Source organism: Nicotiana sylvestris, chromosome 12 (genome assembly GCF_000393655.2).
Source record: "Nicotiana sylvestris chromosome 12, ASM39365v2, whole genome shotgun sequence".
Classification (NCBI taxonomy): domain Eukaryota; kingdom Viridiplantae; phylum Streptophyta; class Magnoliopsida; order Solanales; family Solanaceae; genus Nicotiana; species Nicotiana sylvestris.
In genome coordinates, this window is record NC_091068.1 from 160,813,450 (window position 1) to 160,829,835 (window position 16,386).

General features: G+C 35.5%; 1 protein-coding gene and 1 non-coding gene across 2 annotated transcripts; one reads left to right on the forward strand and one right to left on the reverse strand.

Annotated features, from left to right (window-relative positions):
* Positions 1-7,764: 7,764 nt before the first annotated feature.
* Positions 7,765-7,849, forward strand: TRNAM-CAU (transfer RNA methionine (anticodon CAU)). The gene is given in 2 exon segments: positions 7,765-7,802; positions 7,814-7,849. It is a non-coding gene; the product is annotated as a tRNA-Met (tRNA).
* Positions 7,850-7,903: 54 nt separating this feature from the next.
* LOC104244694 (cyclase-like protein 3) lies at positions 7,904-14,212 on the reverse strand. Its single transcript, XM_009800165.2, has 5 exons — positions 13,713-14,212; positions 13,576-13,620; positions 9,282-9,354; positions 8,976-9,150; positions 7,904-8,218 (listed from the first exon to the last, which is right to left on the reverse strand). Exons 1-5 carry the CDS (start codon positions 14,089-14,091, stop codon positions 8,093-8,095), a joined length of 798 nt encoding a protein of 265 aa, XP_009798467.1. The 5' UTR covers positions 14,092-14,212; the 3' UTR covers positions 7,904-8,092.
* Between the last annotated feature and the right edge of the window lie 2,174 nt (positions 14,213-16,386).

Below are 16,386 nucleotides of genomic sequence, written 5' to 3' on the forward strand. Positions count from 1 at the left end.
GTCCTAAATTCCTATTTTATGGCTCTATTACGCCAAAAAACAACAAACGGTCATAGAGAAACGTTGACTATTGTTCATTAGGTCATTTTTTATGGTCCCACAAAATTTTAGGAGATTCGTGTCCGGTCATCCGAATTCATGCAGATCGCGTGAACTATAAAATATGAAAATCTAGGAATCGTCCTTAATTCCTGTTTTATGGCCCTAAAACGTCAAAAAGAAAAAAATAGTCATGGCGAAGCAATGACTACTATTTATTAGGTCATTGTTATGGGCCCGCAAAATTTTAAGAGATTCGGGGCCGGTCTCCCGAATTTATGAGGATGGCATGTATATTAGCACATGAAAAATCGACAATCATGTGTAAATGAGGAATGGTCATGGAGAAGCAATGTGTCACATCCCAAAATTACGTGATTGGCACTCGGCACACTATCCAATTTGGGTGAACCAAACTGTACAAGAATGCCCACCTATATGCGTAGATACATACGGAAGTCTTTTTGAAAACACAATCATTTTAAATAATTAGAAACATATATAAAACAAAATCTTTAAATCCATCATTTTCAATAATTGAAAGATACAAAAGAATAACAATATTTTTTTCATACATGCCATATGAATAACTCTCGATTACAACTCCAAAAGAATAACAAATGTCTATGGAATCTCTAAGACACAAGGATGAAATAAATACTTGGGACAAACCCTAACCAAAAGTAAGTAAGATCAACATGAAGGCTACCACGAAATAGAAGTGTTGCCTTGCTATATGCCTCGGAAAGAGAGTCATCCTAGCATCATCCACTCATCATGTACCACGTCTCATCCTGAAACACATGTAAAGTAAGCAGGACCCTGGAGAGGGGTACTTGAGGGCTGAGTACACCACCATGATACTCAATAAGTATCATAAAATCTCTCTAACTCAAGTTCTTGGGACAAGGCTTTATAAAAATAATATAACCAACATTTGATATAAAACGATAACAATTATATCAATTCATTGCTCTCATTTCAAAAGAAAAGACTTGAAAAATGTAAATCATGATACAAACTTTTAAAATATTTTTATCAACCCATGATTTTAATAAGAATCATGCAAAACCATTTCAACTTCATTAAGTCATTGAAATCCTTTTGGGCTCCTTAGGCCTAAGCATAACAAAATTTATCTTTTCACCGTGAGTACTATGCCATCATCGATACAAGAATATCAACTAGATTATGTACCTAGCGGCAAGTATCATATACCCTACTTGCTCAGGTCGTCTCATCGTAGTGTTGTACATATCGACTCAGACATGCTATTAATAGTACCCTCTCAAGAAGTATACTCTGCCCTAGTCTAGACCGCGAGATGGCCATCTACGCCTATACCGGCACGTGTAGTTTCATGACGACGAATACGATATATCCAAAGTCAATCTCGGTAAACACAAGTAACTCCCAAAACATTTGATACCCTAAAATAGATTCATAGTAAATAGACTCAAAGTATCTATTTTATCAAACTATGACGTTTATTGTCAATCCAAACCTTTTGAACAAAAATAAATGAAATCCTTTCTCATTTCATATTAAGCAAAAATGAGATTTCAATCCTTAAAAATTTAATAAGTGGTACTTCAAAGTATATAGATTTTAGAAATATTATATTTCTCATTTTATAAAACAAAGGTAACAATAAAACTCAAATGTTTAATCCATTTATCATCAACATAAGTTCTTTAATAAAACTTATAACGTTAGTCTCAAGAGTCATTTACCAACCAATATTTAAAACACGATTTTTCAAAAAATAACATAACACTTCATATGCAATACAATATTTTAGTACATGGAGATATCTGCACCTGTTTGTCCCCACAAGTACGGACACACACACACACACATATATATATATATATATATATATATATATATATATAAACAACTCATGTCTTAACCCAAATCATGCTCTTAGAGAAAGTCCGTCAAGAAAAGTAAGTTTAATCAACTTACCTCAATTCAAGTTCCAAATTGACTAAAATGCTCAAACGTAGCCAAACAAGCTGATATCTACATAATGAACTCATATACGTCAAGGACATGTTACGGTAATACCAACTAAGTCAACTAAGTGTCCAACACTTAAGCCCAACTTCACAGGTCTAGTAAAAATTCATATTCTCAGACGTCGATACTTGAGTTGTTAACTCTAATTCTCTCATTTTGAGGTCAACAACAATATTCAATAATAAAGTGCTTACAAGCTTATAAAGAATAGTATTTAACTCATTTTTTTCCAAACCACCAGTATTCATCGTCTTCTTCACTTAGCTCAACATTGGTGAAGAATTATATATTTTAGGCCTTGTTCAATCCATGGAATACTTTAGAATTTTTAACTAAAGAACCGCCAAACAACTTAACAAAGTTCACAATTTTATTATTCACTATCTTCTTCTTTCAATAATCCTAACTCACAATACACATTTTCAAGACTCATATAATACTCCAAACAAGTATCCTTGCCTAAATCACAATCTCATCCACATACTTAATCCATAATTGTATGCAAGTATAGAGTAGAGAAATTACATCTTGAAGTCAAAATCCTAACTAGGGTTCACTTGGTGTTCTTGAAGATTTGGACCAATACCTATGGATTTCAATTCATGTAGATGTTAATACTAGCATTAATCAATGTTAATCCATCATAAAAATATCATGAAACTTACCTTTGAAGTGTATTTGGTTTGGGGAAGATCCACCTTCTCTCTAGAACCCAAGACTTAGCCAAAAATATCATCTCTTTCTCTCCCCAACCTCCCCTTATTTTATAGCACATGGGTCTGCGTGGGTGACTTCATGGGCCACGTAACTTGGCCATGCAGCTTGAGCCCTTTCTTCTCCTCTTCTCCTTCTTCTGAAATGGGTCATGTAGCCTGCGTGGGCCACATATCTTGGCCACGTGGGACTTCAGTGATTTTTCTAATCTTCTTTATTTGATTTTTCAAAGTTATTTCCTTAGGCACTTAACATAGGGACCTCCGGCCCTCATGACCTTCATATCCTGTGACGACCCGGCCAGTCGTCTCATGAGTTAACACTCTATTTTTCTCATTTCTGCTTCTTATTTCTTTATCTATCGTTTCTATATGTGATCGGGTTGGTTGGCTCGGATTCGGAAAGGAATTGGTAAGGTTTGAGACACTTAGTCTCTTTTGAGGAAGCTTAAGTTGGAAAAGTTAACCGGATATTGACTTATGTGTTAGAGGGCTCGGATGTGAGTTCCTATGGTTCGGATAGCTTCGAGAGGTGAATTGAGACTTAGGGGCATGATCGGAATGTGTTTTTGAGGTCCAGAGTAGATTTAGGCTTGAATTGGCGAAATTGGATTTTTGGCGTTTTCCGGTTGATAGGTGAGATTTTGATATAGGGGTCAGAATGGAATTCCTAGAGTTGCATTAGTTCCATTGTGTCATTTGGGATGTGTGTGCAAAATTCAGGTCATTCGAGCGTGGTTTGGTTGGGTTTTTATCAAAAGCGTAATTTAGAAGATTTTGGAATTCTTAGGCTTGAATCCAATGCAAATTTGGTGTTTTGATGTTGTTTTTAGCGTTCCGAAGATTGGAACAAGTTCGAATAATGTTATGGGATATGTTGGTATGTTTGTTCGAGGTCCCGGGGGCCTCGGGTGAGTTTCGGGTGGTCAATCGGACCATTTCATGTTATTGAGAATTGCAGAGAAATTAGACCTTCGCGTTCGCGAAGGGTTAGCTGGTGAAGGCTGAGATTTTAGCCTTTGTGTTCGCGAGGAAGGCGCTGCGTTCGCGAAGGGCTGGGCTGAGGTGTATCGCGTTCGCAAGGTGGAGTCGCTTTCGCATAGAGGAAATTGAGCAGCTGGGGTGGAAGGTGTTTTGTTCATCGCGTTCGTGAGAGAGGGAGTGCGTTCGCGAAGGGTTAAGCGGAGGAGCCATCACGTTCGTGAGTGGCTGGTCGCGATCGCGAAGAGGAATTTTTGGTCAAAGTTATTTTGTGCTTCGCGAACGCGAGGCGTTGACCTTGTTCGCGAAGAAGGAAATGAGGCCTGGGTAGAATGTTTAAATAGTCATCTTGTCCGCGATTATGGAGTTTATTTCCACCATTCTTGAGCGATTTTGGAGCTTTTTGAAGAGGATTTAAGAGGGATTCAAGGGGAGACACTTGGAGGTAAGATTCATGGACTTAATACTCGATTCTAATGTGAAATATACCAAATTAATCATAGAAATTAAGCCTAAAATTAAAGAACTAGGGCTTGTAATTGGAGACCTAGAATTTGGGATTTGAGGGGTCATTTATGGTTGGATTTTGATGCTTTTGGTATGAATGAACTCGGGGAGTGATAAGGAGTCCATTGATGCAATTTTTATCGGAATCCGAGATGTGGGCCTGGGGGTCGTGTTTTTGTAATTTCGGGATTTAAGTTGTAAATTGATTATTTTCGCTTGAGATTCGTTCCCTTAGTATATTTTGACGCAGTGATTCTAATTTTTGGATAGATTCGATGCGAGTGGAGGCCGATTCGAGGGGCAAAGGCGTCGCGGGCTAGAGTTTGGATCGGATTTAGGTGAGTAATGATTGTAAATGATGTCCTGAGGGTATGGAACCCCGGATTGCACATCGTTGTGCTATATTGAGGTGACGCACACGCTAGATGACGAGCGTGGGGCCATGCACTATTGGAGATTGTGACTTAGTCCGTCCCGAATGACTATTTTACCGCGTATTTGACTGAAAACTATTTGCTATCATCATATTTTGGGTTGAATGCCATATTTGGGCCTTGTGCCAAATATTTGAACCCGTAGGGGATTTTTATTGATATTTCCTCACTATTTTGACTTTATACTTGAACTCAGTCATGCTATATCCTACTATTTTCATAACTCGGCCATGTTTACTCTGCTTTAACACTTAAATAATATTTTGGGCTGAGCACCATATTTTACTGTTGCTCGAGTGGCTGTGGGATTCTGACTGAGTTAGGCCGAGGGCCTATATTGTGAGGAAACACCTGATTATGATTTTGAGGCCGAGGTCCTGAGATTTATACCCCACGAGATGGCTTGTTGATATGAGGCCGAGAGCCTAGTGATGACGCCACGAGATGGCTTGATATTGCGCTTGGGACGTAAGGGGCCCCTCCAGGAGTCTGCACACCCCCAGTGAGTGCGGGTACCTATTGTGATGTGAGATATAGCCCGAAGGGCTAGTATTGTTTCTGAGATATTACCCGAGGGGCGAATTATTGACATTGTGCTCGATGGGAGATCCTTTATGTGTTTATCTTTCCTATTTGTGTGTCATTTTCTTGATTAATTGTTAAAAAGGCATTTTATGAAGTTTTAAACTGAACCCAGTAATTTTACACATCTTTATTGCTTCACTGTTTTACTGGCTTTTACTACTTCCTTATAGCCTATAAGGTGCCTTACGTGATTTCTTGCTTTCAGTCTTTATTTATGATTATTACTCACTGGGTTGGAGTACTCACTTTACTCCCTGCACCCCGTATGGAGATTCAGGCGCATCAGGTCCCGCTAGTGAGTGTTAATCTTTCCAGCTCAGGCGGATTCAAAGATTCTCTAGGTAGCTGCCGACGTTCGCAGCCCAGAGCTTCTTCCTTTATCTTATCTTCCTCTGTTTTAGATTTGAATTACACTATGTAGACCTTTCTTATATCATCCGGATTGTAGATGCTCATGACTAGTGACACCCCGGTATCGGGCTGTGTTGGCTTTACTTCCGCATTGTACTATTCACTGTTTACTTTGGGATTATTTATTACGTTTTAGACTTAACTCTTATTGTTTAATTACTTAAACCTAAAATGGGAAAGTGTCGGATGGCCTTGTCTTCATGAGAGGCGTCATCACTACTGGGTTCGGGTTTAGGGTCATGACATATCCTAGTATTCCAATGGACTTGTTCCACTCGTACTAGCCTCGCGTTATATCTAAATTGTATTCCTTAAGCTTGAAATCAACCTGAATCATTTGCAAGAACTCATGGGGCTTTACACAATGACTATTGCACATGACCACAAAAATTTATGTGATTCAGGGCCGAAAGCCCGAATTTATGAAGATCGCATGGACATTAACACACAAAAAATCAAAATTGTGTTGAATTCCTATTTTAGACCCTAAACGCCAAAAAATAAAAAATAAAAAGCTCATGGAGAAGTAATGACTATTGTTCATTAGGTCATTTCTGATGGGCCAACAAATTTTACGTAATTCAAGGCCAGTTAATTCATAAAGATATCGTGGATATTAACACATGAAAAATCAAAAATCATGTTGAATTCTTATTTTATAGCCCTAAGATGCAAAAATATGAGGAACAATCATGGAGGAGCAATGAATATTACTTATTAGGTCGTTTCTGATAGGCCTACAAAATTTTAGGCAATTTAGGGTCGATCGCCCGAATTCATGAAGATAGAGTGGATATTATTAGCACACAAAAAATTGAAAATTTTGCTGATTCAAATTTTATTGTCCTAAAATACCAAAAAATGAGGAACTGTCATGGAGAAGCAATGACTATTATTCATTACGTCGTTTCTGATGGGTCCAAAAAAATTATAAGCGATTCGGGACTGGTCGCCCGAATTCATGAAGATGGCATGGACATTAGCACTCGAAAATCGTGCTGAATTCATGTTTATGGCCCTAAAACTCCAAAAACTGAAGAACGGTCATGGAGAAGCAATGACTATTGTTCATTAGGTTGTTCATGTCCTAATACACACAAAAAAGTGGATGTAATCAGAAATTCGTATTGCACGACCTAGAAATGCCTTAAAATGAACTTGAAAGTCATGATGAAGCAATGACTATTAGTCACTAGGCCGTTATCTATAGACCTACAAAATTTTAGGCCAATCGGAGTCCGTCAAAATTTTTTTACAGAATCAACATGTACTAATGCATACCAAAAAGTAAATATTTTTGTTACATGATCCTGAAGCACCATAAAATGATCCCGAAGGTCATGCAATACTCACTATGACCAACATCGTTTTAGCGTTTCGGGGTCATGAAACATGAATTAGTGTCCATTTTTTCATGTGTTTTATATACATGATACATTTTTTTGAATTTTGTGGACGAACTCCGATTGGTTTAAAAATTGATGGAACCATCGGATACGGTTGAGCAATACGCACCATGACTAAGGTTATTTTTTTATGTTTTTGGGTCATGACACATGCATTAACTGTTATGTTTATTTTTTCGTGTGTTTATTTATGTACATGATGATTTTTCTGAATTTAGTTGATAGATTTCAATTGGCCTAAAAATTGATGTAATCAAAGGATGCGGAATGTTCAAATTTTGTAAGAAGAAGAAACTCAACTTATCGATTCAAAAACGAAAATTCAAAATATCCAATCCGATAAATTCGAAACAGAATTTGAAAAATTCATTCAACTGAGCATATATGGATTGGATTTGGATTATAAATTTTTTATCCGAAAACCGAATATCCAATTCGAACGGCCCGAATGCCCCTTAAGTTTGGACCTTGGAATTTATTCCAATTTGGACCTTTAAATTTTTTCCCAAGAACAAACATCAATTTTCGAACTCTTTATCTATGACCACCCTATTCAGATTACCATCGCGAAATGTTATTGACTAGTAAGTTTATGTTGATTAATTTGATAGACGTGAAGCATTGATGCGCTTTCATTTAGGATTGAATGTACCTGCACACCAGCAAGGGGTGGTGGCGCAGTTGGCTAGCGCGTAGGTCTCATAGCTTCTGAGTTATCCTGAGGTCGAGAGTTCGAGCCTCTCTCACCCCATAGCATATTTTTCTAATACAGAAGGGAGAGGGAGAGGGAGACGAGAACGTATTATGATGTTTAAAATGAACTCATGCAAAGCTTATACAGAATACTATTTGTAAATGATAAGCTAAAGGAAGCTAGTACATAAATACATCTAAGTCTCATAACAATTTCTTGGACATTCTTAGTTAACGAAACTGGTTGAAATTTTGACAATTTTCTGTTTTCCCATGAAAAGTATTAACTGCCTTGACATGATTACCGGAAGAGGATGCACCTGGCAGGTGAACCATCTCCATGATTCAGCCTCAGAGGTAGGCAGTGAATTGTGTAAACTCCTGGGACAGCATCATCAAGCTTGAGGCCTTCCACCGGAATTATATCCTGATGCATATTAAAGAATCCTTAACAGTTAGTAACTAAGTAAAAGCATAAACAAAACCAAGAGTGTTAGAAGAAAGTATTGAAAGAAAGCTTTGAAGCGGGAAAAATCAGTCCTTCAAGAAATATTGCTTGTATAGCATCTAGGGGAATACAAACAAGTTTCTTCAAGGTTCCATTTTCCTTGAAGAAACATTGCTTGTCTAGGCTTTTAGGGGAATACAAACAAGTTTCTGCGAGATAACAGATATTGCAAACTTAGCCACCTCTCGGGAAAATCCTGAAAAGTTGAATTTATAGAAGTGAAACCAGGTCTTTCTGAACACAACAACAACAATAAACCCAGTGTAAGGTTTGGGGAGGGTAGTGTGTACATTCAGATCTATTCTAAATACACATATTATTTCATTAACAGACGTTTGCTTTATTAAAAAAATATTAACTATTGTTCTAAATTACTTGGAGAGCTTTACTCATAAAAGCCTTCAAAAGGCCTTTCGGCCACTAATGTGGGACTTCTCACTTTATATTACAAACTACAAAAAAAGAGGACTCTATTAATAATTCTAAGAGAAAGAAGAACACTTGCTGCTCAAGACAATGGAGTGCCACATGGTTGAGAAGCGAAAAGGATTAGCAAGTGAAATTTGTTGATATTATGCAGCTGGTAGCAAACAAGAAACTTAAAATACTATTCTTCAACAAAGGGGTTTTCAATCTTACAGGTAAACCGAAATGGGCAAATGGATGCTATACTTACTTTAGGAGCAAAAAGTAGTTGATGAACTTTAACGAGCTGATCCTTGGGATTAATTGCAACAGACAAGTAATCAACACCGACCAGTTTGATGTCGGTATTCTGGACCAGATACTCTGCTCCATCTGAGGTGAATGCTGTATAGGAGGAATCAAATTCTTTCTTGTACATCAACCTCCTGTTTACATTCAAAATATATATACACATTCAACACAACACGGGATGAAAAAATGAAAGAACTAACTTGTTGGGCATTTTAGCAGGGTTGGACCAAAGAAATACCTCCAATATGAACAAAGGAATAAGTACCTGTCGGTGTTTAATGTTCGAAAAAGAACACGTTTTACTCCTCGGGGTATGTTTAATGACCTCATCACTTCAGCTGATTAACAAGAAAACAAGCAAAACTCTTAGGTTTCGTCCCATTGAGACCAAAATATTGTGCAAGGAGAGAAAAAGCTTACTGCTTGGTTCCAAACTATAGCGTATGGGGTAGAACAAGAGATGATCTATTCTCTGTTTTGTTTGGTTTTTCTTTTCAGAAAGACTCAACTAGTAAGAATTTTGGCAATGCGTATGAAAAAGAATGTCAGTAGGCCTTTAAATTACTTTTTGGCTAGATAGTCAGCGAACAAAATGACTTAGTGTAGTTTTAGCCATCCCATTTACTCAAGTACATTAAGACATCTCTATACCAACATCTCTTAAAGGGTGTATTGTGGGCCGGGCCCATCCCGGGACCGCTAGCAAACGGTCTGAAATTTAAAAAGTAGGCGTTGGCCTGCAATTTTAGCCGTTTAGCTTTTTAAAAAATAGTCATTTGGCCCCCAAACTTTTTATAATTATACTTTTTCCTTATTCTCAACTATAAATACTCCCTCATTCTTTCATTTTTACTCACAAATTCATCAATCTCTCTCATTTCTCAAACTCAAATTGAAGTATTCAAGTTTTCACTCATCTTTCATTTCTCAAACTCAAATTCTTAATTCAAGTTAAATCATGCCCGGTAATTCTAGATTGCACCCATTTGTTTTGGAACACTTTAATGTGGTAGAAGAAAATGAAGAAGTTTACATAATAAAGTGCAAGAACTGTGGTCGAGTCTACACTCGTCGTCCAAAGGAGCAGGCAATTTAAGGAGGCATATAAAGAATTGTCTTGCGCGTTCTCCAGACATTCGTATTTAAGATTTTAAGTTGATTTGAGACAATTTGTGTTATTTTAAAATTATTAGACGTATTATGCTTAATGTTTTAGTTTGTTAGATTAATTTGAAGTATTATGTTGAAGGCATTGAACTTTAATTTGAAGTATTAAATGTAAACTTTAATTTGCAGCTTTGATACCGAGTTCATATATATATATATATATATATATATATATAGAGAGAGAGAGAGAGAGAGAGAGAGCTAATGTATACAATCTTATATAAGGCAATATATAAGATGCGACATTATACTAACTACTAAGTGTATAGTATATAAGCTATATTCGAATTTCGAAATAACATTAGCTATATTAAGACATATATATATATATATATACACCAAACTTTGTTTTAACCCCAAACCTTTTATAATTACACTTTTTCCCTATTCTCAACTATAAATACCCCCTCATTCTTTCATTTTTACTCACAAAATCATCAATCTCTCTTATTTCTCAAATCAAATTGAAGTATTCAAGTCTTCACTCATCACTCATTTCTTAATTCTTAAGTCTTCAAGTTTTTCTTTACGTTTTAACAAATGTCTGAACCCCTTTATGTGCCAAGGTGCGAGTGCGGCAAAAAATGCATGATGCAAGACTGTTGGGATGATGGTGAAGTTGGACGCCGCTACTGGGCGTGTATGAACAAGTTTTATAGGGTTCTCGACGAACCTGTTTGCAATTTTGAGGTATGGATTGATGAACCCTGTTAGCAGGAATACTACAAAAAAAAGTTGCAGTATTTTCATTGTTTGTGTTTGAAGCAGTGGGAAAGAGAGCGACAATACAAACGAGAAGTTGCGGAGTTGAAGGAGAAACTCAAAGAGGTGGAAGAAGAAAAAAATAAGCTGGAAGACAAATTTAAGTGGTTGGAGCAGAGAATACTAGGTGGTCGTGATTAGGGCGGTGCACGGATCGGATCGGATTTAGCACATTTCGGATTCGAATTTCGAATTTCGGATTCTAGAAAATGCAATCCGAATTATATCAGATTGGATTGGATTTTAAAGTTTGGATTGGATCGGATTTCAGATCGTATTATTATACCTCAAAGTTAAACTAATATGTATATTTTCTTTGTAAAAGAAGCAATACATTAAGAAAAATTCATGTTTATGCAATTATGAGAGTACTATGGTGCCAATATAGCTAAATTTAGCAATTGTAAAAGTAATAACTTGGAGGTTGATGTAAAGGAAGTACTGACTATCTGAAATTAAAGTGTAGTAATATACATGCCCTAATAATTTCGGATTTCGGATTTCGGATTTCGGATCGGATTAAAATATACCAATCTGAATCCGATCCGAAATCCGAAATTTTAAAAACACAATCCAAAATCCGATCCAATCCGAAATCCGAAATTGAATGGATCGGTTCGGATTTCGGATATCCGATCCGAATGAACAGCCCTAGTCGTGATTAAACAATGACATGTACGTGTTGAGCCTAGTAGTGTATCTTTATGTTTTCCCTGTCATGTGTTTTCATTAGTTATACTGAATTTAAGTTATGTTAAGTTTCTATACTTGTGTTGTACTGTTAAAATAAAGAAGAAACGGGCCTTGACTATTTTTTTTAAAATTTTTTTATCTAAGACAATTTCTTATAAATTATATAGCTTATATATATATAATTTACAAGAAATTGCTTTAGATAAAAAAATTCAAAAAATAAATAGTCCGGAACACTTAGGCTCGTGGGCTCGGCCAATTTAGCCCGGGACCATGTGGGCTTAGGCCCGTAGTGGGCCGGTTCCACCCTTCAGAACCGCTAAGCCTGGGACCGCCAGAGACCGGGACCGTTTGGCCCGGCCCATTTAGCCCATTTAGGCTCGGGCCCAGCCCACAATACAGCCTTAGCATCCCTATATAACAACACATCACTATAAAAGTCAAACTTGTTCGGAACCAATTTTTAAGTTATGTTAAAATATATGTTCTATATAATAGAACTTCACTATAACATCCAAAAATATTCAGAACAAACGAGGTTGTTATAGAGAGGTTTAATTGTACGAGTAATAATATAAACCATTTCAATTGAGTAAATTTCTTCATACCATTATACTTTTGAGGCCAAATTATTTTGTCTCGTCAACTTACTAACCTCGGAGGGTTTATCGGAAATAGCCCCTCTACTTTCAAGGTATGGGTAAGGTGTGCGTACACGCTACCCTCCCTATAACCCCCTTGTGGGATTATACTGGGTTTATTGTTAACTTACTAACCTACTGCATCAGTGGCGGATCTAGAGTGTTGTTACTGGTTTCATGGGCGGCTCAAGTATATGTGGGGCCTAAAGCCAAAGGTTAATATGAGGCCTAAATATTTAAAAGAAAGTTATAAGATATGTTTTTATTTTGAAGTTTATTCTTTTAGCTTTTTGAGATACAAAGTTGTTAATTTTATAATCGATTTTCTCTAATAATTCCTTTTCATTTGATAATATAGCCAACTCATTTAATCTTTTTTGAGACATTGCTGATATTAGATAAAATTTTATCTACCAATAGAAATATAGAACTATTAGAAGCTTAAAAGTATTGTTGAACACTTGAGTAATGAAATCTTGGATAACGAAGGTGAATAAGAATATTTAAGAGAAAGATAGAAAATATGTAAGAGTTTCTAAAATATGAAGAGATTTGAAAAAAGAAAGATGACTTGGACAAATTAAATAGGAAAGAGTAATATTTTTACACGCTATCTAATGAAGGAGTAAGAAGTGAAAAATTGAAACCTTGGGAAAACTATTCATTTACCCATTTTTAAGTAAGCCAAATTATTACCTTATTTATATATCAAAATAGCTTTCTTTTCTTTTATATTAAAAACTCTATTTTTGTATTAAAAGTATTTATATTTTTAAATACCTATAAATTATTATTTATAAAAAAAATGGGCCCCCCAAAATATGGGCTACTCATAGCAGTAGAGCAGGCCCTGGCTGGGTTTCTGAGAACCCAGTAACTTTTGCATAGACGTTGTATTTTCTATTAAGAAATCCACTAAATATTTATAAATATCTAAATGTGAACCCGGTTATTATTATATATTAATTTGAGATTAAGGTAGAAACCCGTAAACTTCAAATCTTAGATTCGTCTCTCTACTACATTAAGCACTACAATCTAAAACTAACACGGGTCCCAAAGAAATACAAGTTGTAAGGCAACTAAAGTTAAAAAGATAGATTAAAGTGATTAAATTTTGTATATTAGAAAGAAAGCTGTTTTCCATAAAACAGCTGAAAAACGAAAAACAGAAGAAAATGCCCTTCAACAACGAAAAATTGCCAATTTTTTCAAAACCAAATCCAAACAAAAATTATTTTTCAGAAATCAAAATTAAACCGATACATATGCTTACTGTTTAACAAAAGACCATACCTGTAATATTCTTGTTCCGTGGAGTTTCCACTACAAGAACAGGACCTAAATTTACAAAACTAAAGTTATCCCAAAATTCTGAAACAGATGATTTTCAGTTTTATAGAAAAGAATAAAGAGATGGGCAAAAGCATTACCATTTAAGGTTCGGAGATCAAGCGAAACGACATCGTAACCGAGCTCGAAAAGAGTCTCATTGAAATGTCCAGGAGCATCAACGTGTGTACCAGAATGAGTAGAAAGGTTGAAGACTGAATCATTTGAGAGATCACCCAATTTGATACTTGTCTGAAGTCTTATGAAGTTGCCTAACCCATTTTTTGAACCGAAAGCTGGCAAATCAGGAACATATTTATGGGAAATGTCAATTACTTTCTTTTGCCTGTAATTTCTCTCTTCTCTCGTGATTTTTTGGAAATCAGAAGTGCTTACTGCCCCGGCGGCGCTGACGACGGAGACAAGTGTCACTACGGCGGCGAGCGACAGCAGGAGGGCGAACAGTGTGTGACTGGTCATGGTGATGATGGGGTTTTTTCTTTTTTTTTTGAATATGAAGAAGAGAGGACTGAAGAGACAGAGGTGATGAAATAGTTGTATGCAGAATAGTGACTTGTAGTTTTGACATTTCAAAGCAGATACATTCAACTATGCTAAAGTCTTTGGACAAATAAATGCAGTTGAATTGGGCAAAACAATTATTGAAATTGGACAAAAAGTTGTTGTGGAATGTCCTACTTTTCTAAGAAAAAGAAAAGTCTCTGAAGGTGGATAATTTGTGAGTGAAGGTTTAAAGATATTGAAATTTTCATTTGAAATACTCTTAAGATTAGCTACATCATTTCCTGCCATTTAGAAACTAGCAACTTCGCTCTTGGGCACCTGCCCCCCTCCAAAGTCAACAAAATTGGCTTTTTCCCCTTTCCCCGTTGGAAATATGGTATATCCATGCACAACATAAGGGGTCTTTTGGCACTATAGATTAGATAGAAACTTGGGATTATTTTATCTCATCTCTCGTATACTACAAATTAGTCCTGAGATTATAATTGGGGATAATTTAGTCTGCGCACCAAATGAGCCATTAGAATTTAGCTGAAGAACGTTTGTGATTCATACATTGATCATATCAAATTCCCCTGGTATAAATGTGAAAAAATTTGGGCCAAATGACTGTAAAGTCCTTGGGCTTCTAATATCTGATAAAACATAAAAGTTTGACAGAAAATCCAATGCTGAATTAACCCCCCACCCCCAAAAAAAATAAAAGCCCATAAAGATTGTCAAGTGGGATTTTTGCCTTCTTTTAAAATATTTGAAACTTATTTATCAAAATTGTTCTAGTTTTGTATATTACCTATTTTAAACAAGGATTACTTACAAATTATATACAATCTATTATTAATGTCTTAAATTAGAGGATTCAGTTACATTTTTTTCTCTCCTCTTCTCTTTCCCTATTCTCTGCCGTCTCTGTCCATACACAATCCATTATTAATGCCTTAAATTAGGGGATTCAGTTACACTTTTTTTCTTTTTTTCTCTCGTATCCTCTCCTTTTTTTCCTTTTTTTTGCTCATCTATGCTCTTCAGATCTATACAATCTGCTCTTACAAAACCCACTTCCCTCCGTCACTCTATTTTTCTAACTATTTCAGATTTCTTTAAAGATACATAGAGTATTTTTGTGGGACAAAACAAAGAAAGAAATCGTGTTTTTTTAGCTATAAATTTCAAAGTAAAATGGAACTACTGTTAGTAGAAGTAGTAGAAATTTGGGGCAACGCCATGTCTGAAAGTACTAACTGTCACTGTTGTTTGCTTGAGATTTACAGGCAGGAAGACTACTATTTATGTCGTGTTTTTCTATTTTGTTTTTCTTTTCTTTTCTTTTTTTCAAAATGATTTTGTCTTTTTCTATAACCAATGTTAACTCGGTACTTTTTGATTTCTTTTCTTTCCTTCCTTTTTTAGAATTTAACTTATGTATTTGATGGCGTCCAAAAATATTTACTCTCTCCGTTCCAATTTATGTGAACCTGTTTGACTGGGCATGAAGTTTAAGAAAAAATAAAGATTTTTGAAATTTGTGGTCCTAAACAAGTCAAAAAGGGACCCAGAGTATTTGTGTGGTTATAAAAGTTTCTCATTAAGGTTAGAATTATAAGTTTAAGCTAAATTGTTACCAAATTTAGAAAGGGGTCATTCTTTTTAGAACAAACCAAAAATGAAATAGATTCACATAAACTGGAACAGAGGGAGTATAAGTTATTTATTAAGTAACTAGACTCATGACACGCGCGTTAATAAGCTTTTGAAAGTCATATTAATTTTTGGAAGTCCTCGATCAACCAACAATATATTAAAAACCCTTCAATAAAATATTGAAAAAGTTGAATGCCGAAATATTTAAATTTGATAAATCTATAACAATATATAAACTAAAAATAAATTTTATATAACTAATTATATAGTATAAAACTTATTTATAACTTATCTACAACTTTCACACATTATTTTTACCTTGTTGAATACAACTATAACATCATACAACTTAAATACAATTTTCATACAAATTTTATACAATATGCATTTTGTATGTAGTTTGTATATGATTTGTATATATTTTGTATGTGATGTGTTCTTCTTTCTCTCTGAAATTTCAATCAAAATTTCCTCTCTTAATACAATTTTGATACATATCAACAGCTTTATGTTTAAAAAAATAGTATTTATAACTTAGATACATATTTATAACTTTATGTAATTACTCCGGGTGTCCGGTCCCACACAGGAGGCGTGGGCTATAACACA